Genomic DNA, 22,454 nt, shown 5'->3' on the forward strand with positions numbered 1-22,454 from the left:
TATTTAAGGTAGATCTCCACTAGTCTCCATCACTGGTTAGCTAATTACACACCTCATTTCTTACTTAGTTATTTCAAATTTGATGTGAGGTGAGATTCTCGCCACATTCTCGAGCTAGTCACTTTCATGTTTAAAATTCTATTAAATATGTTTTTTATTTAAGTTCAAGGGATATGTTAAACGTGCAATATTATAATTTATTTTATACCAAAAAAAACTTTTTTCAATGCCTTCATAAAGCCACGTATCATTTACAAATAAATCGAAGAAATTAATTTTGTGTGGGTAGAAATTTAGGTAATAAACAAAAAATGGGAAATTAAGAATAATAATAAAATTAATAATTCAATTTTTTTTTTTGTTTGAAAATTAGTATAATAAACATTTTTGTATTATTTTATCGTTAATTTATTTATTGATAGATATGGTTGAAATTAGCAAATATTTTATATTACATTTTTCACGTAAAAAATATATTGCTTTTTGTTAAAAATTAATAGGTAAAATAGCTAATTTGGGTAAAGGGTATAAATTAAAGCAGGTAAGTCAAAGGTCCAATTTCAAAAGTTAAAATACATAATAAATTGGCTAAATTAATAAAACGAATATAAACTTCTCATTCTCTAAAAACTTTTAATAATATTCTTAAATAAAGTATTATTAAACTTAAAAAAATTAATTAATTAATTAATACTTTATTCTATAAACATCTTTAAAATATTTTAAACTTTATAAAATTTCATTAATATTTAAAAAATATATTTTTTAAAATGTTAAAAAATACTTTTACTATTAATATACGATAGAAGAGGTAAATAGAATTTCTTATTTATATTAGCGATAATTTTTTTTTTAATAAAGCTCGAAGATGTTGATGCTCTTTTTAAAAGTCGCAAGTATTAGAATTTTTTTTTAAGTTATGTTTTTTTCATTTTCTAATTTTCTGATAATTTATTATTATTTTTAAAACCTCACATCATCTCAATTGTTATATATACTTACTTTTAAATTTCTATTTAACACGTGTTTTATTTTATTTTATTTATTTTACTTCAACTATTCTTAGGTACATAGACCGACAATATAAACTAATAATTAATAATAGCTAATTAAGATCCAACCGCAAAAAATCCGGCCGCATGTCAAAAGGAAATGCCACGTCCTAAAATCTCGCGCCTTTTTCGGCGGTCAATGACTCGCTGCGCCCCATGAGTCGCCACGTGTCAATGTAAACCACCTTTACTTCTCGGCCCCACACGACCGGAAAGAACCATTCACATTTCTTCCAAATAACAAATTTTTTGGGTTGTTTTCAACTTAATCCTAGTATTTTAGTAAGTTACCATTTAGTCCTTCAAATTACAAAATTCCCATTTTTGCCCCTATCAATTGGTAAATATTAAAATTAATATTTATGCCGTAATTCTTATTGAGCTTATAGAAATTTAGAGCAAGAAAATAACCAAGAAAAAATTCATACCTTCTCCTCTAAATTTCTAGTAAGCAAAAATTTGAATTTTTTTTTTAAAAAAAAAAAAAACTTAATTTTTTATTTAAAAAAATAATAAATATCAAATATATCTTCAAAATTTTTAATTAGTCACGTTTGGACTGATTCGAATATATAATTTTTTTATTAATATCATACGACTAAATTAATTGAAATATGCTTAAATAATTAAAAGAAAAGTGAAAAAAAAAATTATTCCAAAATAGTTAAATGTGAGAGGCTATATTGGAATTGTTTAAACTCTAAATTGAAAAGAAAAAAAAAAGCTTAGCCGTCCGATGGCGACAATCCAACGGCCAGCATGCCTTCACCTTCATGGCGATCGTAGCCCACATCCCTCTGTTGCCTAATAAGTGCAAATATGTACACACGCAAACACTCATAAAAGATTTTTGTTTATCAAACCAAATAATAATAATAAAAAAGATCCTAAAGATTTCTGTTTCCATTTTCACTTTAATCTTCGTTCTTCCTCTTCTTTCTTCCTCCATTTGCAGCGCTTAATCCAATTTGTCCGCCGCTTCCTCTGTGTCCTTGTACTGGTTTCAGTCTTCGTCCTGCAATCGGAAGAATCTGTGAGTATTTTAGTCCTTTTCGGTGAATGTGCAGTTTTCGAACTCTTTTTCTTTCGTTTTTGTTTGATTCTTCCACGGGAATGAGTATTGAATTCACTTGCTTACTGTTTTTTTTTTCTTTTGTTTGGGGAGATTTTATGATGTGTACTTTATAGTGTCTGTTGGCTTCCGCGATTGATACTTTTGATTTTTGAATCTCTCTACTTATGCGATTGATTGTTATATTGTGTATATTGAACTTCAATTCGAGCTCGGTTACTTGAATGGCCGTTAAATTAATTAGTTCAACTCTGAATTTGTCTGCAGTTTTTCTCAAGAATTGGATGAAATTTTGTGAAAGAGGATCGGAATCTTACGGAGTGATGGATTTCTTTGGTTTTGTAGGTTATAATTATGCGAGCTCTTTAGTGAAGAGAATGGAAACGGACTGGCTTGGTACGCTTTTGAATACGAAATTCTTCGGTTCTTGCGATCTTCATCCTAATCTCAGGAAAAATGAGAAAAATAAATTCTGCATTGATTGTAGTGTTAGCTTCTGCAAGAATTGTACAGTACATGATCTTCATCGGCAGGTTCATATCTGGAAATATGTCTATCACGAAGTTGTTCGCGTTCAGGACGCGGAGAAATACTTTCGCTGTTCAGAGATTCATGTATAAAACATTTTTTCCCTTATTACAACTCCAGTAAGATATCGATTTAATAGTCTTCCATAGAAAAGATTTCTGAATTCAATCTTTGTGTTGCTGATCTTTTTGATTTTATGAAGTTGAAATCATTGAGATTTGAGATAAGTTCTTATTTTATTCTAACACAACTTTTAATTCTTTAGCCGAATCTATCTGGTTTTCAACCACTTCTTGTAAGGATCGAATCCGAGGTGACCGTTTGTAGAGGAAATCTCAGAAGTTTGATTTTGATCTTTACCATTTTGAATGAACAAATCATATTGTTTTTGTTAATCTGAGTCCCGTCTGATTCCATTTTAGTTTTAGGAATAAAGTTTGTTTGTTATCAATTTGTTTGCTTTCTTTTCTGCTTGTTGAAAATGATCAAACCGAACTATTTCTAACATTCCCTTTCTCCTATGGCATTTCATCTCTATGTCTTCTAACTTGAAACCTCTATTGCTTGATTCTGCAGACATATAAAGTCAATGGTGAAATATCTGTTCATCTAAACTCCCGTGGTCAATCCGTCGACGCCAAACCACCAAAAACGAAGTCCGGTGGTTCTTGTGAAGACTGTGGTAGATATGTACAATATCCCAATCGCTTCTGTTCAATTGCTTGCAAGGTATATAAAAACATGAGCCATATCACAACTCTGCTACTCGGTAGATTGCTTAGACTAAGAGACCATATTCTAAGCAATTTAATTACATCATGCACATATTGCTAACAATTCAACTGCTGCAAAAACATCAGGTTTCTGTGAACTCAAAGCTTAAAGACCAGAGCATAAGAACCATCGTATCTCTGAGCCCGGATTTCGGTAACTTATCGTTCAAGGAAAAAACTAGCGCCGAAACAAATGCAAGCGAATTGGAATCAACCATATCAATTGCAGAGTCCAGGGAAGAGACCAAAGCTAGCCCTTCATCATCTTCACAGCCAAGAAAACGCAGAAGGAAAGACACCCCTCACAGATCTCCATCCTTCTGATAAGATCCAACATTTTCATCTTCTTTTTAACTTCCTTGTGGCTCTCAAATGGTACGCTTCTTAAATTTTATTTGCCATGACTCTTTACATGAAATGCCTAGTAGTGAAATCATCAATATAAAAGTCTGAATTTTAGAACACAATGCATTCTCACTACTCGCATGATTTCTAAAATTTCTTTCTACAGCTTTGACTAGAAACATTAGCTGCTTGAGAAAGCTGACATGAACAGACATTTTTGACCCATTCTGAAGAATTTTTAATGTCCATGTGATTGCATTTTCTGTCTGAAATGGTTAAACATAGCTATTCTTCATCACTACAATTAGCATGTGAGTATGGGTCTTATTATTGATGAGAATGTTTGTAGATGTGTTTACACGAAAGTTTGCTTTCCCACTTTTTCTTTTTCTTTTTCTTTTTCTTTTTCTCTCTTTTTGCTGTATGGCCGCCATGGAATTAGAGCTTCCTTTTGTCTTTGTTGACTAACTTGGGACTCACTTCCTTTCGGTTCATGTATTCTTTAAATGTTTTATTTAATTTAATCTTTTTAGATCCAATAAATCTAAAGTTTAGGGAGGAGATGTTAGAGACTTTTTCAATAATTTTTAGGATTAAAAAAGAATAAAAAAGTGGTACTAAATTTGAAGATAGGTAGAATAAATTTCAAAATAGTAATAAACTTTTTACCTTTTGGGTCGGTGTGTCAATATTTGGTAGCTATTAAAAGAGGGGCCCCTCTATCCCTCCTCACCTTTATTTGAATGATGAAAGCAGGCTTTTCTATGTGATTTTTTTTTCCACGAGAATATGGCAGACAGAATATGGCCAATCCCACAAGTGAAATAGGAGATAAAGCTTAAAGACAGGCATCGTCGGTACCATGCAATTGATTTTATTTATTTTGTTAATTTAAAATGCGGCTTAATTATGGAAATGGTCATATCTTTTTTACCCACAGAAGACTGCCATTAAATGTGGTTAATAATTTTACATCAGCACATATAAATTTTTAAGTATGCATTAATCATTATTAAAAGGAAGCATGTGGTGGAAATTTATCTCTAACTCATTCTCTAATCTGGTAGAACTAATAGTAGCTGTTTTTGGAGCAATTAAAGAATTCTAAATATAAGCACGAGTCATGACCCACAACCCTCCAACTTTCCCACCACTAATACTAATGCTTTGTCACAACTAATTCATATATAGCATTTAATTAACTATACATTATTTTATTTTTTCTTTTTGTATGAAAGAATCCTAATAGAGAAAGAGCTTGGTGCAAGAAGAGTTCATATTAGGTGGGGGAGATTAAATGGAATAATACTTCCCTTTTGATTAAACAACTTGCTTCTTTGTTAAAATNAAAGTTCTCTGAATTATTATTTATTAAATGTTTGATTTATAAGTAAAGATTTTGGATTTGTTTTAAAAAGAGATTTTTTTTGGAAAAATAATAATGGTGGCTAAACTAGTCGTCATATTAGTTTGTAAATTTGTTACATGGAAATATTTCCCACTTGGTATATTCTTTATTTCTTTTACCACTAACAAAGTATATCTTTTATATTACGAATGAAATTAGACAATAAAGAACAATTAAAAAAAAAAAAGAAAAAAAAAAGAAAAACTAGAATAAAATGAGTTGAAAAATGAAGGAAGTTGGCCCAAGTTTCCAGCCCAAGCCCAACCTTATATGAGGCCCATGCCCATCATAGTTTTTTCTAAAGCGTTATGAGATCGAAAGATTAGATCTAAAGGTTCTTATTGAGCTAAGTAGACCACTCCCCCGTTTTTATTATTTAACAACTTAAACTTATTAAATTTTTAATTAATATATTAATCTATTTATGTAATAAATTATATTAAATTTGAACCATAATTTTTACAAATTTTAAAATAAAGGAATTAAATGGTTAGAGAAGAAGTTTTAAATTAAAAAAAAAAGAAAAAAAAAAAGAAAGTATCGAGTTGCGTCACAGTTATATACAGATCAGAGAGGTATAGGAAACCAAGTCAAACCTGAAATTGTGTCGCTCTTACTGAACAAACAAAAATGAAAAAACTTCGCAAACAAATCGTATCCATTTCCAGAACCGAACTACCCAAAAAAACTAAATCCAAATCCAAATCCAAAAATCACTTCCCCTTCCTCGCAACAATTTATTATCTTCTCTTCGCGCCTTCATCTCATCATCTTCCGCCATAGCTAATTCCCTCTCCAACCTTTCTTTTGCCGCGCACAAATGTCGGTGAGTTCATCATCTTCTTTTTGTCTGTCAATCTTTGATGCAGATCTGCCGCATTCGCGTTTGCTAATTTGTTTTTCCTCATTGTGAATGGTTGTGATGGTGATTTAGGGATTTGTGATTGTAATGTGGAATATGGTTTATGATTTTGATTTTTCAAGATCTCTGTTTCTGTATTCTCTTGTTCCTACAGTTTGTGAGAAGATTTCTACTGCTGTTGATGCATTCGTTCTTCTTTCGTACATTTTTCTCGCTCGATTTGCTTCTTATTGGAATTTGGAATTTGGAATTTATCGAGAAAAGGTTTAGATTCTCATTCTATCCATAATTCATGAACAGTCTCTTCGTCTATTCCTCCTCCTCAAATCAGCTCAGCTGTATATCCCAATTCCCAACTTCTTTTTCCTTCCTATTTTGATTTCTCTTTGAAATGTTGAACTGAATGGAAGTGAGAATTACTAATGGTTAACTCACTGCTAAACCCAATTTTTTGTTCTTAATTTTCTTTTTCTGAAATCAGCTACTTGAATCTAATCCTTGTTCTTTCACTTTGATGATGAACTGAATGGAGTGGAAGTTATAAACTGTTGAATTATCTCTAAACCCAAAAGCTTAAATTTGTTTTATACATTTTCTTAGGATGTGAATTGAGTATTAATTTGACTCGAGAATTATCAGTGTTCATGGAGGAAGAAATAACATTGTAAAACTTCAAATGCAGAGGTTTAGGCTTGAACATCAATCTTAGATTGATTGATGTCGAAAATTTAATCTTTTATACATATACATATTCTTAACACGAACACTTGCATTTCTTCATTGTTTTTAAAATCCGATGCAGATGAGAACTGTGAAGGTCAGCAATATCTCGAAGGCTACTTCGGAGAGAGATATCGAAGAGTTCTTTTCATTCTCTGGTGAAATCCTTTATGTTGAAATGCAAAGGTNCAATTATTATCTAAGCTTTAAAAAGTGAACATTCATCAGACAAACATGAATTTTGACTTTGTTTGTAGAGAAACTGAAAATACTCAGGTTGCTTATGTTACATACAAGGATTCTCAAGGAGCAGATACTGCAATCCTTTTGACAGTATGTTCCTTTATGAACTTTGATCTTTTTTTTTTTTAATTTATAATTATGTTTTTAACTTTTTTTTCCCCTTCCTCTTTGGATATCTCAGGGAGCAAAAATTGGTGATCTATCTGTAACAATTGGTCTGGTTGAGAATTATCATCTTCCCCCAGACGCAATGTCATCAATCCTGGTAATTCTGCCTTGTTTATCATTATCAAATGTCTTGTGTGTATGCATTGTCGATGCTCGAGTTTATGCACGTAAGCGAATTACGTGTTTTGGTCATTGCGAGTTCTTGAAATCATTTGGTTCAAAGTTCTTCATGCTATTATCAGCTTCTTCAGCTGTTTGAAAAGGTTTTGAATTCTTGAGGATCTTAGGGAAATCAAGTAGCTGTTTTTGTCTAGAAAGAGGGCTTTCAGACTACTTACACTGTCTTAAATGTAATGATCTTTTGAAGGATAAAAGGCAAACTGTTACTGGGAATGCTCCGAATCAGGCAGAAGACGTCGTAAGTACAATGCTTGCTAAGGGCTTCATCTTGGGGAAGGATGCTGTCAATAAGGCAAAAGCGTTCGATGAACGACACCAGTTGACATCGAATGCTTCTGCGACCGTCACGTCCATAGATCGCAAGATGGGCATAACGGAGAAGATAACTGCAGGCACAGCAGTAGTAAATGAAAAGGTCAGGGAGATGGATGAAAAGTTCCAGGTTTCTGAAAAGACGAAATCCGCTCTCGCAGTGGCCGAGCAGAAGGCAAGCAGTGCAGGAACTGCGCTCATGAATAACTATTATGTGTTTACTGGAGCAGCATGGTTTTCAAATGCAGTAACTGCTGTTACAAAAGCTGCTGAGGAAGTGACTCAGATGACCAAGGCGAAAGTCGAGAAAGCCGAGGAGGAGAAAAAGGAGAGTATATACCGCGAAAGAACTGGGATCATCAACAACTTCGCCGAGCTCCATCTCGACGAGCCATTACCAGGGGAGCCTGCTATTGTTCCAGTTAATTCAGCTGATAGATAAACAGTAAGTTGTGCATCATATTCATGAAAGCAGAAATCCTACACTTGTGAATTACTTTGCTTACTCATTTTGCTGTATGATATACATTTCATCTAGATGTTGAAATGTTGCGACATTCTTTTGGGTACAAAAAAATTACTTTTTGGATACTTGATTGTATACCGTTTCACTTAACTAATGTAATTTGTAATTTACAAATATAGATTATTGTCTCGTTTTCTTTTACCGTTTCTTTTGATTTTAGGGTAATATGAATTGGCATATTTGCAAACGTAGAACATAAATTGATTTGTGAAGAATATCAGTACTTTTGTTGTCTATTTCATCTCATCTCAGATTTTTCTGTAATAAGCAATAAGCCAACTAAAGCTTCTAAAACACAAACAAACCTAATAAGATGGCAAAACTAGCAGAGTTTAAGTATGCTTAGCAGTGACATCTAAACTTGATCGTAATCATTTACATTTTAAAGCCAATCACTTGGGTACTAAAAATCTCATCGTACCGAGTCATATCTCTGAGTATCAAACGCATACAAGTTGTAATTCAACACTAAATACAAACGATATTGATGAATTATTGAAGCATGTAGATGAAATTCAAATGCTAATTGGTATGAACTTGAGTAGGTCTTAATATGATTCTCGTATAAAAATTTGAGAAAAACTTATCGGACCTTTAGGCCAAAGAGGATTTTTGGCAATCCATCATATACTTTTCATTCTATTGGTGAAAGAATAGAATCGAATGTAGATCTAATTTCTGTCAGGATATGATGCTTGCATCATACAAACTTCAATAGCCACTCCAAGCTCTGTTAAATTTAATACAGCATCAGTAACTTTTGCTCATGTTGACTTAAAAGTGAATCTATGGAATCAAGTTCAATGCAATAATATAGTTTTTTTTTTTTTTTTTAAAGTTCTTGCAAATCCTGTCTAGTTGACTATTTATACCTCGATACATTCGGGAAGATCATCACTTTCTGTTCTGACATGCGTCTGCAAAACCACAAAATGCACCAAATATTATGAGATAGATGCATAGAGTCTAATAAAAGGGTCCTTTCCATTATTCTAGAACTCGAGAAAAATTTCGAAGTAGTAATTCTCGAAAGATTTCCAAAACAAAACTGTGATAGTTTTGTCAATGTGATCAGTAGGTTCGTGAGTTCACAACACAGAAAATGAATAAGAAAATAAATTATTTAAAAAAAGAACCATATGTACCTCCACTATACTTTCAATTTTGTTCAGAAAAGGGAAAAAAAAAAATGCATAATCTGGAATTTTCAAGAACCAGATTTACCGGGACTAGATATTCTTCAAGTCAGTAGGAAATATGCACGAGATTAACAATAGAAATTTTACCGACATAAATTTAATTATGCATTCAAAACAAATATGAAAATTTTAAATATGTACTTTACATTATAATTGATTCTAGTTGGATATAGATTATGCTATTTTTGTAAAATTTTAAATTTTCTACTTCTAGATTTGAAAACAAATACTTATATTATTATTCTATTAGGTATATAAATAGATAAAGTGAATTTGTCTAGCAGGTATTTGAATTTTAACCTCGATGACTCGTTGATTTGGTAAATCTTGTGTTTCTCCGAGGGATGCCAGGAGGACAACCGCAGCTGCAATAGTTGAAGGGAAATAACAAAATTGGACTTGATCTGTAAGAACGAGCACTGCGAAGTTCTTAGCTCGATTCTCCAAATCTGAGTCCCCTCCAGCAGCTTTCAGGTAGAACCTAATATTATTTTCAAACACCCATTATCAAAATGCGATATTAGAGTAAGTTATTCGCAGTAGATTCAAATTGTAAGTGGGCGGAAGGAGAAAGAATGTCCCATAAATTGTTAAGTTAGTCGAAGGAAGATGTACCCCAAGAAGTTGTAAACAGTTGGCAGGAAACACTGGAACTTTAGGACTTCTTGAACAAGCCATTCCATGCCAACAACTTCAGATCTTCTATAGGTGTTGTCCCCTACACGGATGCTCCTTTGCTGCATCCTGAAATGCCGAAAATAAAACCAATCAATATGCTATAGCTTTTTCAATATATCCACCAAGCTCGAGACCCACTGGCTTGGATACCTTCTCAATTCTCAAGGCTCTATTTAATGAAACAGACGATAAATTTAACATTTTGCATGTGAAGTACTAGTCAAAGATAAATGAAGACCTGATAAAGCAAGTTTGAAGAAAGAAAATAGAAGAAAAGAATTGCTATAAAGCTGATTCATATTTGACTCGGCTCGGCTTAGAGCTCAGATCAGCATTTTATTGTCTGCGGTCTGACCATGTGATTGAAGTGTTTCACTATAAAATGTTTCCCTGTTGGGTCGGGTCTCTTCTGTGCACATGAGTTGTTAACTTGAGAACTATAAGATACTATTATTGCAATCTTGGATGGGTGGTGTACCGTCATTAGTAAATGGCTATTATTTGTTACATAGCGGCTGAAAGAGGACCTACAATATAATCACAATGTGACAACATTATTTTGTCCATGTGAACGCAAAGCTATCGGACCCGGCAATTTGAACTTAAGGAGGACATTCAAGACTATTAGATTCAATTACTTCACACTCTAGTACTAATTATCACACGACCTCAACTTACTCAATTTTACACTCGTAGATCGACAAAAGAAGACAAACACGCATACAGTTTGTTTCCAAACAATATTCATAATAAATAGACCAACGAAGTTAAGAACTTATAGTATATAGCAACTACACTTGTTAAAGTTAAAACTGAGATGCACACAAATAAACAAAGAAAAAGAAATTACCAGCTGTATGATTGATTTTCTTCAATTCTAGTGGCCAAAGTTAGACATGCTACGCCCAGAATTTGAAGGTGTCTTCCAGCTTTGAAGAATCCTTTGCTCAGAATCTGGTCGAGAAGGGTTACTCCTAAAAATGTCGTCTCCTGATGAAGTTTGGTATCTCTCGATCGCTACATTATTCAACAAAATAAAGCTACATAATGAAAAAAGTTTGACGAAATGATTGATGACAAGTCGACAAGTCCTAAGCATGAAAAGGAATTAAAAAATTATAAAGAATGCATTTCGTGGACTGGAACAGTTGATATGAAACTAAAGGATTCCTGAGAAAATCTCAACTTTCCCGTCCATATGAACACAAATCTCGCTGCTACGAATATGCAAAATATTATCAAGATAAAAATAAACTGATAATGTAACCAAGCAGAAGTAAGAAATGAAATGAAAAAATGGGCTAGATGCTGCGCAGTCCGTCAAACTTGACTGATTCTAGGCGCCAAAAGCGTTGGACGCGCGGCAAGCCTCATTCGTTAGAAAGTGCTTATTATAACTTGACGGTTCAACTATTTAACAGGAGCAAAATCATGAACAACTGGCTTTAAGTAGTGAAATATTATAGTACTTAGTAATTTTCACTGATAAATTACAGTTACGTTTAAACCAAAGAGGCGATAGGATTTGCATACATGAAAATACATTAGATGGTAGCAGTGAATATTGTGCCAATACCAGAAAAGTGCATTGTTGGATTAAGTTTCATATCAAATGAGGCAGAGAACTAATTTGATGACCTGTTAAGAATGACTTAGTCATTCAGTTGACACTGAAATATGACAGTGCCTCAAACGTACCTCTGTACAGTTACCAATGTCTCAGATTAGCAAGCTATTAACGTTTAAAATGGAATTTCTGTGCAATATCTTATGCTAATTAACGAATTATTGAGAGAAACGCGGTGGTTTCTAGTTCAAGGACTTACTTCAACTATCCATTGAACCATATTTGATCGTTGCTGGAGGATGAGATCGCCATAATCCGTCGTGGACCGGTACTCATCAACGTAGTCGCGAATAATCAATTGGCGTCTTTCTCTGGTTCTGAATATTCGATAGGTTTCTTCATCGTCCAATCCTTCCAATCTCAAAAACTAATTTTAAATAAATAAAAAAAATATGTAAGTTGTTTGATTAGCTGCAGGTTTGTTGCCGATGAAACGCTAAGGAATCATGAAATTGGAGTATTACCAAAGATTGACCTGCGTTCTCTTCTTCAATTGACGAGCTAGTTCTGATGTCTTGAGAGGCACATGATCTTAAAAAATCGCTTCTGAACTGCAGTAACATGCTAAATGCTGATGAAGGAGCTGCATCTTCGTTCGATTTCTCTGAAAAGTCGCTTCCGGATTCCAAGAAATTTGAAGGAGTGTAATCTGAGCAGTCCGTATCAGAAATCCCCATTAGAATAGTTGACTGAAGCTCGCGCAAGTCCTGGCTAGAGTATTCCGAAACGTCCTCGTAAGATAATTGCTCCGTGCAAGCAAGATCCGATTCAAACTTCAAGCTGTTAGGCCACTGTTCTATTGTCGAATCCGACTTCGAAATAGTGAAAGTTTCATTGACCTCATCCCTCGGTATCTCCGGTACCTGAAATTCCCACACTCTGTTCTCCGCAACCTCTAATCCTTCCTCTTCGAACGAACAGACGCTCTCGAAGATAGATTCAGCCCAAGACTCTACACAAGGAGTGAGTGGCACAGCTCCCTTTCCACAAAGCTTCGACGAGACATCCGCATCAGTCAGTTCGAACTTCAGAGCTCCATTTTCCGCTTGATCGGCTTGATCTTCATTTTCCTCTACGGTTCTCCTAAAACCACTCCTAATCTTCAACTTCGAGCTACTCCTTCCGAGAACAACAAAATCAACTCCAGAATTCGACTCCACGCAAGACGATTCAGAAACTTCGACGTTAGCCTCATTCCTTCCCTTCTTAACCTCACAATCCTCGTTAAAGCAATCTCTCGCTACTCCATTGGAAGCAGAATCCAAATTCACTTCAATAAACTCGGCACTCGAACCAAATCGCGTCTTCCGCAAATTCGTCCTCGCGTTCACAGCACCACTCTCCAATTCAAAAACCGCATTGAGTTGACTAGAAACCTCACCTCCTCCTCCTCCTCCCTGGAAGGAACCGCAGCTGGACTCAGCCGCAGCAACGGAAGAAGAAACAAGACCAACACTCGTACACGGAGCAGCCGAATCCGACTCCGGCAAGCAGAAAACAGGAGAAATCCGAGCGCGTCTCCTGCGAGGAAGCTGAGAACGAAGCTTCTTCTTGGGAGGACACTCCGATTGCGGTTTCGGCTTCGACCTTCGCTTCTTGGATTTCATCGCGAGGAGAAGGAAGAGGAGGCTATGCAGATGAGTTTGGTGATAGAAGCAGTTATGGAAGTTGTGAATTGGAATTTGGAAGTGAGTTAATGGAGTTCTGAGAGGCTCTTTAGTAATTATGTGCAACACAAGTCTTTCTTCATGTGTATTCTGTTAGGAAGTCTGGCGTGTTTAGGATTTGAAGATGAGTGGGCGTACTTGATCTTGGTTATTAATTCATTTTTAATTTCCAAATATTTTATTTATATTAGCTTCATTTTGATTATTTGGATACTAGTTTGTTATTAATCATATCATTGTTCTATATTATCTCATAATCAACACCATATCTACATCAATTAATTTATGATTTATTACTTAAATATCAATATAATGTTTGTATATCATTTATACATTTGTCTGTATATTCAAATTAATTTGTGAGTTACACTTTATTGAATGATTTAGACCAACAAAATCATAAATAACTAATGTTTTTATGCACAAAATTTTCGAATGATCTTGACAAGGGAAAGCACAGTGTGTCACAATTGTACTCTTGTGATAGCAAAACAACGATTGTACGACACTTGTTCTAATATGATAAATAAGTCAACGGTATAAAAATTGTAAGTCATGGACAATTCGGATGTATAATCGAACCTCGAGCACGTTTGAGAGAAAGTGTTTTGAAAAACGTGAGGAGGAAATGCTTTAAAAACAATTGGTAAGAAAGCAATGTTATGGGCTCAAAGCAAATGAGCAACTACCACAATTTTGATAGCATATAATCCGGGTATAAAGAATTGACGACGAGTCAAATCCTCCATAGTACATTTTAGGGCATTTTAGTCTATTGAGCGTAAACATAATTTTAGTGAACAGTCGCGCACTATTGACATGACATGAATAGTAAAAGTCTAGTCATACATGAAAGCAAGTAAAAGAGACTTTGAAACATACATGCAACCATGGACCACACGTCCTGAATAAACATAACTAAGATATTTGACACGCTACCATAGGCAACACACCTTGGACAAAAATGATCGTAACACAATTGATTCGGTGTGACAATGAGAGGTGGAATTTGAACCAGCAAAATGAGCGTAGTAAAATGTTTGCATTAAAAAAATATTTAGATAATCATTACCTCTAAAATTAATATTTCAATATCTCTAATTAAATCTTATTGTTTATATAAAAATTATGGAAAAAAATTCATATTTCCTTTATCCACATAAAAACGTTTATTTCAAGTCATAAATATATGAGTTGTTTAAAATATGTTTATTTAATTTAAAAAAAAAAAAAAAACAGGATGAGATCAAAGATAATATAAAAAGAAGATAAGATTATCTATTAGATTATTGATTGTTCCAAATACCTCTTGAATTTTCCTCATAAAATATATTTATTTAAGTTTTTTTTAATATATGTAATATATTATAAGAAAATGGGCACTTGAAGGCTACATTTATATAAGAAGTCCGTTAATACTACAATGGGCCTAGCACAACCTCAGTCATCGGCCCAATTATACTACAATGGGCCTAGCACAATCTCAGTCATCAGCCCAAGTTCCAAAGTCCATTATTGTAAATTCCAGGGAAGGGATAAAAATGTAATTCCAAACTCGAATTCAAAATCCAGCCTATATTAAAATTGTTGCATTTTAAGAAGCTTAGGGATAAGACGAATAAATTAATATTATTAAGGCATATAAAAATGATTGAATCAAAGCAATTAATCCATATATAACCTTTTATTAATTAAGAGCTCCTTGGGTTCCATTTAGGGGAACATCAATCATATCCCTTCATATGCAATGCTTAGAACTAAAATCATTCTCCAAACTTAGGGATAAACTAATTTTGCATATGAATTATAAATCTTTTCAATTAATATATGTATTCGTTTGTCTCAATTATTGTCGCTATTATTTAAAAAAAAAGTTGTTATGAGTAGATCAACGACAAGGATGATGCCACGTAAGGAGTGAGCAGCATAATAACCATGGAGTGGCAGCACAGACAATTGCAACTTATTTAATCCAAAAACCTTATCCGGTTTAGTTGAGAAACGTGCTGCTGCCCGCTGGTTTTTTGGTTTATTTTCACTCCCATTTCTTCGTTATCCATTTTGCTGCATCGCTATCATAATTTTTATTTATTTATTTTCTCTCATGCGAAATTAAAAATAAAATAAAATTAAAAATAATAGCTAAACTGAGAAGAGCGTGCCAGGTGTACCATCCTGTGCTTCGTGCTTATCCACGTCAGAAACCAAGACCCCAATTTACGCATTAGATGGATTAAGTACATTATCCATGTTTTCAATTTATCCTCTTACTTGTAGAGCCCCCTTGGGCTTACGTGGCATTTTCGGTCAATGTGACGTCCAGCTGGAGTCAGGTGGGTGTGGCTGGCTGTTCCCAATCTCCGATGTACCCCTTTTTTTTCTTTTTATTTGAATTTAAATTTTAAATAATTTACCTCTCGGTATTATTTTTTTAACCCCATCCATGTGACCCATATGAAAGGACCATCTCACGCCGGAGAAACGGAATGGCTTTATTTTATTTAATCCATAAAGTTTTGAGATATTGTAATTAATTATCTTATTACTATGCCACGTCAAATCATCACCCCTTAATATTATTTGTTTGGTTGCTCTATGCGTATAAGAATGTGATTTATTTGGAAATGTTAAATACATAGGTTGATTTTATAAAATATCCATATATACTTATTTATTTTCTTTTTTATATATTAAAATAATTATAAATATAACAATATAAAAAACAATTACAAAGTTTAGTATTTTTTAAAAAAAATGTTAATCACTTATCCGACTCATCCTATAATTAGTATATTTTATTTTATGTAATCACAATGGTCGGGCATAAAAAATAATTTATTAATCACTAATTAAATATATTATCAACTTTTTGTTATTAAAAAAAATTGTTTGGACAGTATGTAATTTTAAAAATGTTATTTAATAAATAAATAAAAATTTCACATATATAAACCAATTCATTCAAGGCGTGTTTCATTATAAACAATAATATCACGTTCTATATAAACTGCGTTTAAAAAATACTAGTTTCGTTAATATATTTTTTAATTTTTTTTTAAAGTTAAAATATAAAATTTTAAATATTACATTCATTCTTTACTTTTATTACAAAAAAAAATTCAAAACAACTTTTTAATGTGAGAACCAGAGTATTTTTTATGATATTATAAGATAATAATTAGTAGAAAATTTATAATATAAAACTGCCTCTGTGCAACGCTCTTAAATAATTACTAGAAGAAGGGAAAAAAGGGCTCCTAAGTGGGCCCTACTCACCAGTTCAATGCTCGTGGCATTGGCAACAATAACAATGGCAAGAGCNATCTAGAGAGAAGGAAGCAAAAAAAGAAAAGGATAAGAACAAGGGGGTGGGAATTTATCCAGTGCTACTCAGATGTACCATCAAAACCCACACTCTTTACTTCTCCACCGTCCAATCTGATTTGATCTGACCCATCTGTTCATTCTCCTCTTCATCTCTCTCTCTCTCTCTCTCTCTCTCTCTCCTCTTTTGGATCACTGAATTCCGAATATGCTTCTTCCCACCACTTGAGCGTTGTTTCATTTTTTATTTTTTGTATTTCCTCTCCAAATTGGTAAATTATTTAAAAAAAAAAGTTGAAATTTGGATTTGTGTATCCTTTTCTTCGGGGTCTCAGTGGATTCATCATCTCAGTACTCTGGGAGAGACAGTGTGTGTTTGTGTTCATGTTCTTCTCTTTTCTTTCTTGTCTGAATCCAGTCGGAAGCCTTCTAGAAGTAGAACCAAACCCCCGTAATCAATTCTCCCCAACATTTTCTTTCAACCCCGGATTTTCAATTTCTCGTTCTGGTTTTGGTTCGATTTCAGTCGCTTTTTCCCTAGTTTTAAACGGGTTTTTGAAATACCCATTTCCCTCAGTTTCATGGATTGATCTTACAGACTGAAATCCCTTCAGAATCCATGGTTTCCAGGTCGTATTCCAATTTACTCGAACTCGCCACCGGAGAATCGCCGTCTTTCGGCCGTATAAACCGCCAAATCCCCCGGATTGTGACCGTCGCCGGCTTAATCTCCGACGTCGACAACGACCCATCCGAGAGCGTCTCCTCGGAGCCGTCCTCCTCCTCCACCTCTCGCGACCGGATTATCATCGTCGCCAATGAGCTTCCCATCAGAGCCCACCGGATATCCGGCAACGGCGGAGCCACCACCAACTGGACTTTCAGCTGGGATGAAAATTCCCTTCTCCTCCAGCTGAAAGACGGGCTGGGAGATGATGATTTTGAAGTGTTTTATGTGGGTTGTCTTAAGGAAGATATTCACCCAAATGAACAAGATGAAGTCTCTCAAATACTTCTAGAGACTTTCAAATGCGTGCCAACATTTCTCACTCAAGATCTTTACACAAGGTACTACCATGGCTTCTGCAAGCAGCAGCTATGGCCTCTGTTTCATTACATGTTGCCTCTGTCGCCTGACCTCGGCGGTCGATTCAATCGACCACTATGGCAGGCTTATGTTAAAGTTAATAAAATCTTTGCTGATAAGATCATGGAAGTGATCAATCCTGAAGACGATTTTGTTTGGATTCATGATTATCATCTTATGGTACTGCCTACTTTTTTGAGGAAGAGATTCAATAGGGTTAAGCTTGGATTCTTTTTGCATAGCCCTTTCCCATCGTCGGAGATATATCGAACACTTCCGATCCGGGAAGAGCTCTTACGAGCACTCCTGAATTCAGATTTGATAGGGTTTCATACTTTTGATTATGCTAGGCATTTTCTATCTTGTTGTAGTCGAATGTTCGGTCTAACGTATGAGTCGAAACGGGGTTATATCGGGATAGAGTATTACGGTCGAACGATTAGTATTAAGATCCTTCCTGTTGGGATTCATATGGGTCAGCTTCAATCTGTTTTGAGTCTTGGGAAGACTGAGGAGAAGGTTAGTGAGGTTATTAAGCAGTTTCGTGATCGGGATCGGATCATGTTGCTCGGTGTGGACGATATGGACATATTTAAGGGGATAAGTTTGAAGCTTTTGGCTATGGAGCAGTTGTTGATGACGCACCCTGAGTGGGAGGGCAAGGTTGTGTTGGTGCAGATTGCCAACCCTGCAAGAGGTAGAGGGAAAGATGTTAAGGAAGTTCGGGACGAGATGAAGGCAACTGTTAGGCGGATTAACGATACGTTTGGGAGACCTGGGTACGAGCCAATCGTGTTGATTGAGGAACCACTCAAATTCTATGAGAGAATTGCATATTATACGGTTGCTGAATGTTGTTTGGTCACAGCGGTTCGGGACGGTATGAATCTCATTCCATACGAGTACATTGTCAGTCGTCAAGGGAATGATAAGTTGGATAAACTCATGGGCTGGGAATCATCAGCTCCGAAGAAGAGTATGTTGGTTCTATCCGAGTTCATCGGGTGCTCTCCATCCTTAAGTGGAGCGATTCGAGTTAATCCCTGGAATATCGATGCTGTAGCTGATGCAATGGAATGTGCATTGGAGATGGCAGATGCAGAGAAGCAGCTCCGCCATGAGAAGCATTTTAGATATGTGAGCACGCACGACGTCGGGTATTGGGCTCGGAGTTTCCTACAAGATTTGGAGAGGACTTGTAGGGATCATGTGAGGCAGAGATGTTGGGGTATCGGGTTCGGTTTAAGTTTTAGAGTTGTGGCCCTTGATCTGAACTTCAGGAAGCTCGCTATGGAACACATAATTTCGACTTATAAGAGGACGAAGTCTCGGGCTATTCTTTTGGACTACGATGGTACGTTAATGCCTCAAGCTTCAATTGACAAGGGCCCTACTTCAAAATGCCTCGAAACTCTTGATACCTTGTGTCGAGATAAGAAAAACACGGTGTTCATTGTGAGTGCAAAAACTCGAAAAACACTTGCTGAATGGTTTGGCCCTTGCGAAAAACTCAGCATTGCTGCCGAGCACGGATACTTTATTAGGTGAATTCTCACACGATGAATACGTTCTCTTGTATCGTTCCATTGATCGTACATCCGAAATTAAAGCGATTGTTCTCCTCTTCTTTCAGGCTAAAGCAGGATGAGGAATGGGAGACCAGTTTGCCAGTTGCAGATTGCTGTTGGAAACAGATTGTGCAGCCAGTGATGAAACTCTACACTGAAACGACCGATGGATCGACAATCGAAGATCGAGAAACTGCACTCGGATGGTGTTATGAAGATGCAGATCCAGATTTCGGTTCGTGTCAAGCTAAGGAGCTCCTTGATCATCTCGAAAGCGTACTAGCCAATGAGCCAGTTACCGTAAAAAGTGGTCAAAGCATTGTGGAAGTTAAACCACAGGTACAAACTCATTGCCATCATCGTTTAATTATCATTGTTTCTGATCTTCGTAGTCCATTAATTTACTAAATATGAGTTACTTTAGGACTGGCTATAATCATGTGTACTGTCATAACTTTATTCGAAATCCTTAGAAACTATTCGTTCGATTATCGACCGGTAACTAACAAAACCGTTGATTTTAACTGAGGAGTATTTTTTCCTATCAACCTTAACAATGGATGACCTGATGATCGTAGGGCGTCAGCAAGGGTCTCGTAGCGAAACGACTACTCTCTGCAATGCAAGATAAGGGGACTCCTGCAGATTTTGTTCTCTGCATTGGCGACGACCGATCAGATGAAGACATGTTCAAGGTGATCTCAAGTTCCATGGCAGGTCCATCGGTTGCACCCCGAGCTGAAATTTTTGCTTGTACGGTAGGGAAGAAACCGAGCAAAGCCAAGTATTACCTCGACGATCCATCGGAAATTGCTAGGCTGATGCATGGTTTGGCTTCGGTGTCGAGGCCGAACGTCCCGCCTTATCCATCCCCAAGCTGAAGAACAAGGTGCATAAGCTTGAAGTTTTTGATTCGTCAATGTACATATTGCTGCAGTTCCACGCAAGGAAGAAAGTAAAAGATGTAAATGAGCGGGGCTTTGATGAACTTAAAAAAAAGATATGTGAAAAAAAATGTTTTTTTATTATCATATTATATTTTCCATGTATTTTTATTTTTCCTAGAGCTATAACTATTTATTTAGTTACTATGTTTGTGATTATTTATTTAAAAATTTCAAAGTCAATTTTATAATGGAAGATTAATTTATAAAATTAATTTTAAATGCAAACTTACCTAAAAATTATGGCAATAAGAAGGGTGATTATTAATAATTTAATGTGCAATAAAATTCAACCATTTTTTTTTAATCAACATTATTCAACAAAATATACTAAAATTTTGGTACAAGCAAGATAGCTTTAATTTTCTTTAATGCATATTTATTAACTTTTCTTTAATAAAATTTAATTATACAATAATGATAAACTTTAGGTCGTTTCAATAATGCAGAACATTCAATATTATCCATATGTAATAATTTTGTTAAGTTAGTATAATTTTCTCCTATGTCAATTATTGACTATTTAAAATTAAATTAATAACCTATAATCTTTATATGGATGGATATTATAAATGGTAAAAAAATATCAATTTTGAGTTTTTAGGACATGAATTTCAACTGATCAACTTAAACCTTATCCAACTTGCTCTCGATGAGATCATAGAGATGTTCACGAGGTGAGTCAGGACTATCTCTATCATCTCGAATTATTATTATTTTTTTCATGGATTGGGGCGGGGCAAGACCGAGAATATGATTCTTGTCTCCAACTCCATTTAGTTTATAGAAAGAAATCTTTCCAAATTTCTACCTCATTTTTTTGGTTTAAATGGTGATTTTAGCCATCAAGCTAAATAGATATATTGGGTGCTTGGTGTCATAGTCATGCTCGTGCAGGACATGTTGTCCTGCATGCCCATGCCATGCTAAACCCTTTATTTGATTTCATGTTGTATTGTCTTACTATTGTATTTTCTGTTTATATGATTATTCGACAAAATCATGTCTAGGCCTGCTAAATCGGAATCACCTCAAAATGTACCATAAAGGATGCGACTAGTCGTCAACTCCTCCTGCCTAGATTTTGTATGACTGTTTGATGAAATCATGTTTACGATTGTCATACGTGAATCGCCTCAAAATATATTATAGGGGATGCACCTAATTGTCAATTCTTCGTACCTAAAGTTATATGCTTTCTAAGCGGTTCTGTTGTCTTTTTTTATAGTCTATAACATTGCTTTCAAACCCTATTTAGAAAATCTCTCGGCCCATATTCTAAAATTTTCTTTTCAGGAATTTCCATTTTTCAATTTCTTAATGATAAAGATGATGATAATGAAACCTCACATTCGTGAAACATAGTCATTGATTTGAGCATACGTTGTTCGACGGTAAACGAAATGAATCAAAATTAACTTAACTCGCTCTAGTAGTGAAAGTACATAAATTGTGACGCTAGATTTGTTGAGATGATCCAGGGCAGATAGCAGCGTTTTGAGTGCTGCCCAAGATAACTGTCGAACAAAAAAAGGAAATATAATTAATTGAGGGTTTGAAATTGGATTAAGAAAACCAAAATGCACGTGTCACGATGTAAGTGGTGAAATTACTACAAGATCTCTCTTTAGAACAGCACCGATGGCGAAAGCCAAACCGCGGAGAAGAGAAGCGTCCACTGACATGCCTGCCTCTCAAAAACCCAACCACACGACGCGGCAAAAAAGGGATAAACCCCAAAATTCTTCCTGTTCTACCCAATTCCCCGAATCATTTTTCTATGCTTTCCTTCTAATTTCTTCCTTTATCCTTTTGCTTTCCTCCTAATTACGCTATCTAATCTCATCGGACTTCGAGAATTTTGCGATGGTGAAATCCGCGGGGGAGCGGCAGGGATCTTCGGTGGCGCCTTTTCTGAAGAAATTGTACGAGATGGTCGACGATGAGGCAACCAATTCCATTATCTCGTGGAGTCCGAGGGATGATAGCTTTACGATTTTGGACATGACTCATTTCTCTGTCCACTTGCTTCCTAAGTACTTTAAGCACAGTAATTTCTCTAGCTTTATGCGGCAGCTTAACATCTATGTGAGTTTCTTGTTTGTTTTATTGTCGTTTGAAATTTTCGATGCGATGTTTGTGTTCTGTTTTTTTTTTTTTTTTTTTTTTTT

General features: G+C 35.0%; 5 protein-coding genes across 9 annotated transcripts in view; 4 read left to right on the forward strand and 1 right to left on the reverse strand.

The window, feature by feature from the left end:
- The first annotated feature begins 1,891 nt into the window (after positions 1–1,891).
- On the forward strand, positions 1,892–4,068 carry LOC111807405. The gene is made up of 4 exons (XM_023693122.1): positions 1,892–2,085; positions 2,470–2,738; positions 3,229–3,381; positions 3,513–4,068. Exons 2-4 carry the CDS (start codon positions 2,502–2,504, stop codon positions 3,747–3,749), a joined length of 627 nt encoding a protein of 208 aa, XP_023548890.1. The 5' UTR covers positions 1,892–2,085; positions 2,470–2,501; the 3' UTR covers positions 3,750–4,068.
- Positions 4,069–5,763: 1,695 nt separating this feature from the next.
- On the forward strand, positions 5,764–8,309 carry LOC111783289 (binding partner of ACD11 1-like). 2 transcript variants are annotated; one of them, XM_023664314.1, is made up of 5 exons: positions 5,764–6,004; positions 6,843–6,946; positions 7,018–7,093; positions 7,185–7,268; positions 7,539–8,309. In XM_023664314.1, exons 1-5 carry the CDS (start codon positions 5,999–6,001, stop codon positions 8,103–8,105), a joined length of 837 nt encoding a protein of 278 aa, XP_023520082.1. In that variant the 5' UTR covers positions 5,764–5,998; the 3' UTR covers positions 8,106–8,309. The 2 variants fall into 2 exon arrangements, with proteins under 2 accessions (XP_023520082.1, XP_023520015.1); XM_023664247.1 differs by lacking the exon at positions 5,764–6,004 and adding an exon at positions 6,015–6,304.
- Positions 8,310–8,513: 204 nt separating this feature from the next.
- Positions 8,514–13,354, reverse strand: LOC111810283 (cyclin-SDS-like). The gene is made up of 7 exons (XM_023696967.1): positions 12,158–13,354; positions 11,893–12,060; positions 10,917–11,083; positions 10,004–10,132; positions 9,689–9,869; positions 9,062–9,106; positions 8,514–8,919 (listed from the first exon to the last, which is right to left on the reverse strand). The coding sequence occupies exons 1-7, from the start codon at positions 13,298–13,300 to the stop codon at positions 8,890–8,892; spliced, it is 1,863 nt and encodes a 620-aa protein (XP_023552735.1). The 5' UTR covers positions 13,301–13,354; the 3' UTR covers positions 8,514–8,889.
- A 3,467-nt stretch (positions 13,355–16,821) lies between these two features.
- On the forward strand, positions 16,822–20,388 carry LOC111801845 (alpha,alpha-trehalose-phosphate synthase [UDP-forming] 6-like). The gene is made up of 3 exons (XM_023686042.1): positions 16,822–19,315; positions 19,405–19,678; positions 19,918–20,388. Exons 1-3 carry the CDS (start codon positions 17,304–17,306, stop codon positions 20,218–20,220), a joined length of 2,589 nt encoding a protein of 862 aa, XP_023541810.1. The 5' UTR covers positions 16,822–17,303; the 3' UTR covers positions 20,221–20,388.
- A 1,553-nt stretch (positions 20,389–21,941) lies between these two features.
- LOC111797423 (heat stress transcription factor A-8-like) overlaps positions 21,942–22,454 on the forward strand; it is a 5,522-nt gene continuing 5,009 nt past the window's right edge. For 3 of the 4 annotated variants that reach the window (XR_002815537.1, XR_002815536.1, XM_023680413.1), the window contains exon 1: positions 21,942–22,371. Coding sequence is in view for 1 of the 4 variants with exons in the window: in XM_023680413.1 (XP_023536181.1) it covers positions 22,150–22,371 (222 nt within the window). In the remaining 3 variants the exon portion in view is untranslated. The remainder of the gene's footprint in view (positions 22,372–22,454) is intronic. The other variant, XM_023680426.1, reaches the window with a different exon arrangement.

Source organism: Cucurbita pepo, chromosome LG01 (assembly GCF_002806865.2).
Source record: "Cucurbita pepo subsp. pepo cultivar mu-cu-16 chromosome LG01, ASM280686v2, whole genome shotgun sequence".
Classification (NCBI taxonomy): Eukaryota; Viridiplantae; Streptophyta; class Magnoliopsida; order Cucurbitales; family Cucurbitaceae; genus Cucurbita; species Cucurbita pepo.

Excerpts from the sequence above, each read along its gene's own strand:
- LOC111801845 (XM_023686042.1), top strand. The coding sequence starts at position 17,304 with ATGGTTTCCAGGTCGTATTCCAATTTACTCGAACTCGCCACCGGAGAA. Across the intron at positions 19,316-19,404 it reads GAGCACGGATACTTTATTAG|GCTAAAGCAGGATGAGGAAT; the intron begins GTGAATTCTCAC and ends CTCTTCTTTCAG. Across the intron at positions 19,679-19,917 it reads TTGTGGAAGTTAAACCACAG|GGCGTCAGCAAGGGTCTCGT; the intron begins GTACAAACTCAT and ends TGATGATCGTAG.
- LOC111810283 (XM_023696967.1), bottom strand. The coding sequence starts at position 13,300 with ATGAAATCCAAGAAGCGAAGGTCGAAGCCGAAACCGCAATCGGAGTGT. Across the intron at positions 12,061-12,157 it reads AGAACGCAGGTCAATCTTTG|TTTTTGAGATTGGAAGGATT; the intron begins GTAATACTCCAA and ends ATTTAAAATTAG. Across the intron at positions 8,920-9,061 it reads ATCTTCCCGAATGTATCGAG|AGCTTGGAGTGGCTATTGAA; the intron begins GTATAAATAGTC and ends TAAATTTAACAG.
- LOC111807405 (XM_023693122.1), top strand. The coding sequence starts at position 2,502 with ATGGAAACGGACTGGCTTGGTACGCTTTTGAATACGAAATTCTTCGGT. Across the intron at positions 2,739-3,228 it reads TTCGCTGTTCAGAGATTCAT|ACATATAAAGTCAATGGTGA; the intron begins GTATAAAACATT and ends TTGATTCTGCAG. Across the intron at positions 3,382-3,512 it reads TCTGTTCAATTGCTTGCAAG|GTTTCTGTGAACTCAAAGCT; the intron begins GTATATAAAAAC and ends CAAAAACATCAG.
- LOC111783289 (XM_023664247.1), top strand. The coding sequence starts at position 6,128 with ATGTGGAATATGGTTTATGATTTTGATTTTTCAAGATCTCTGTTTCTG. Across the intron at positions 7,094-7,184 it reads ATACTGCAATCCTTTTGACA|GGAGCAAAAATTGGTGATCT; the intron begins GTATGTTCCTTT and ends TGGATATCTCAG. Across the intron at positions 7,269-7,538 it reads ACGCAATGTCATCAATCCTG|GATAAAAGGCAAACTGTTAC; the intron begins GTAATTCTGCCT and ends GATCTTTTGAAG.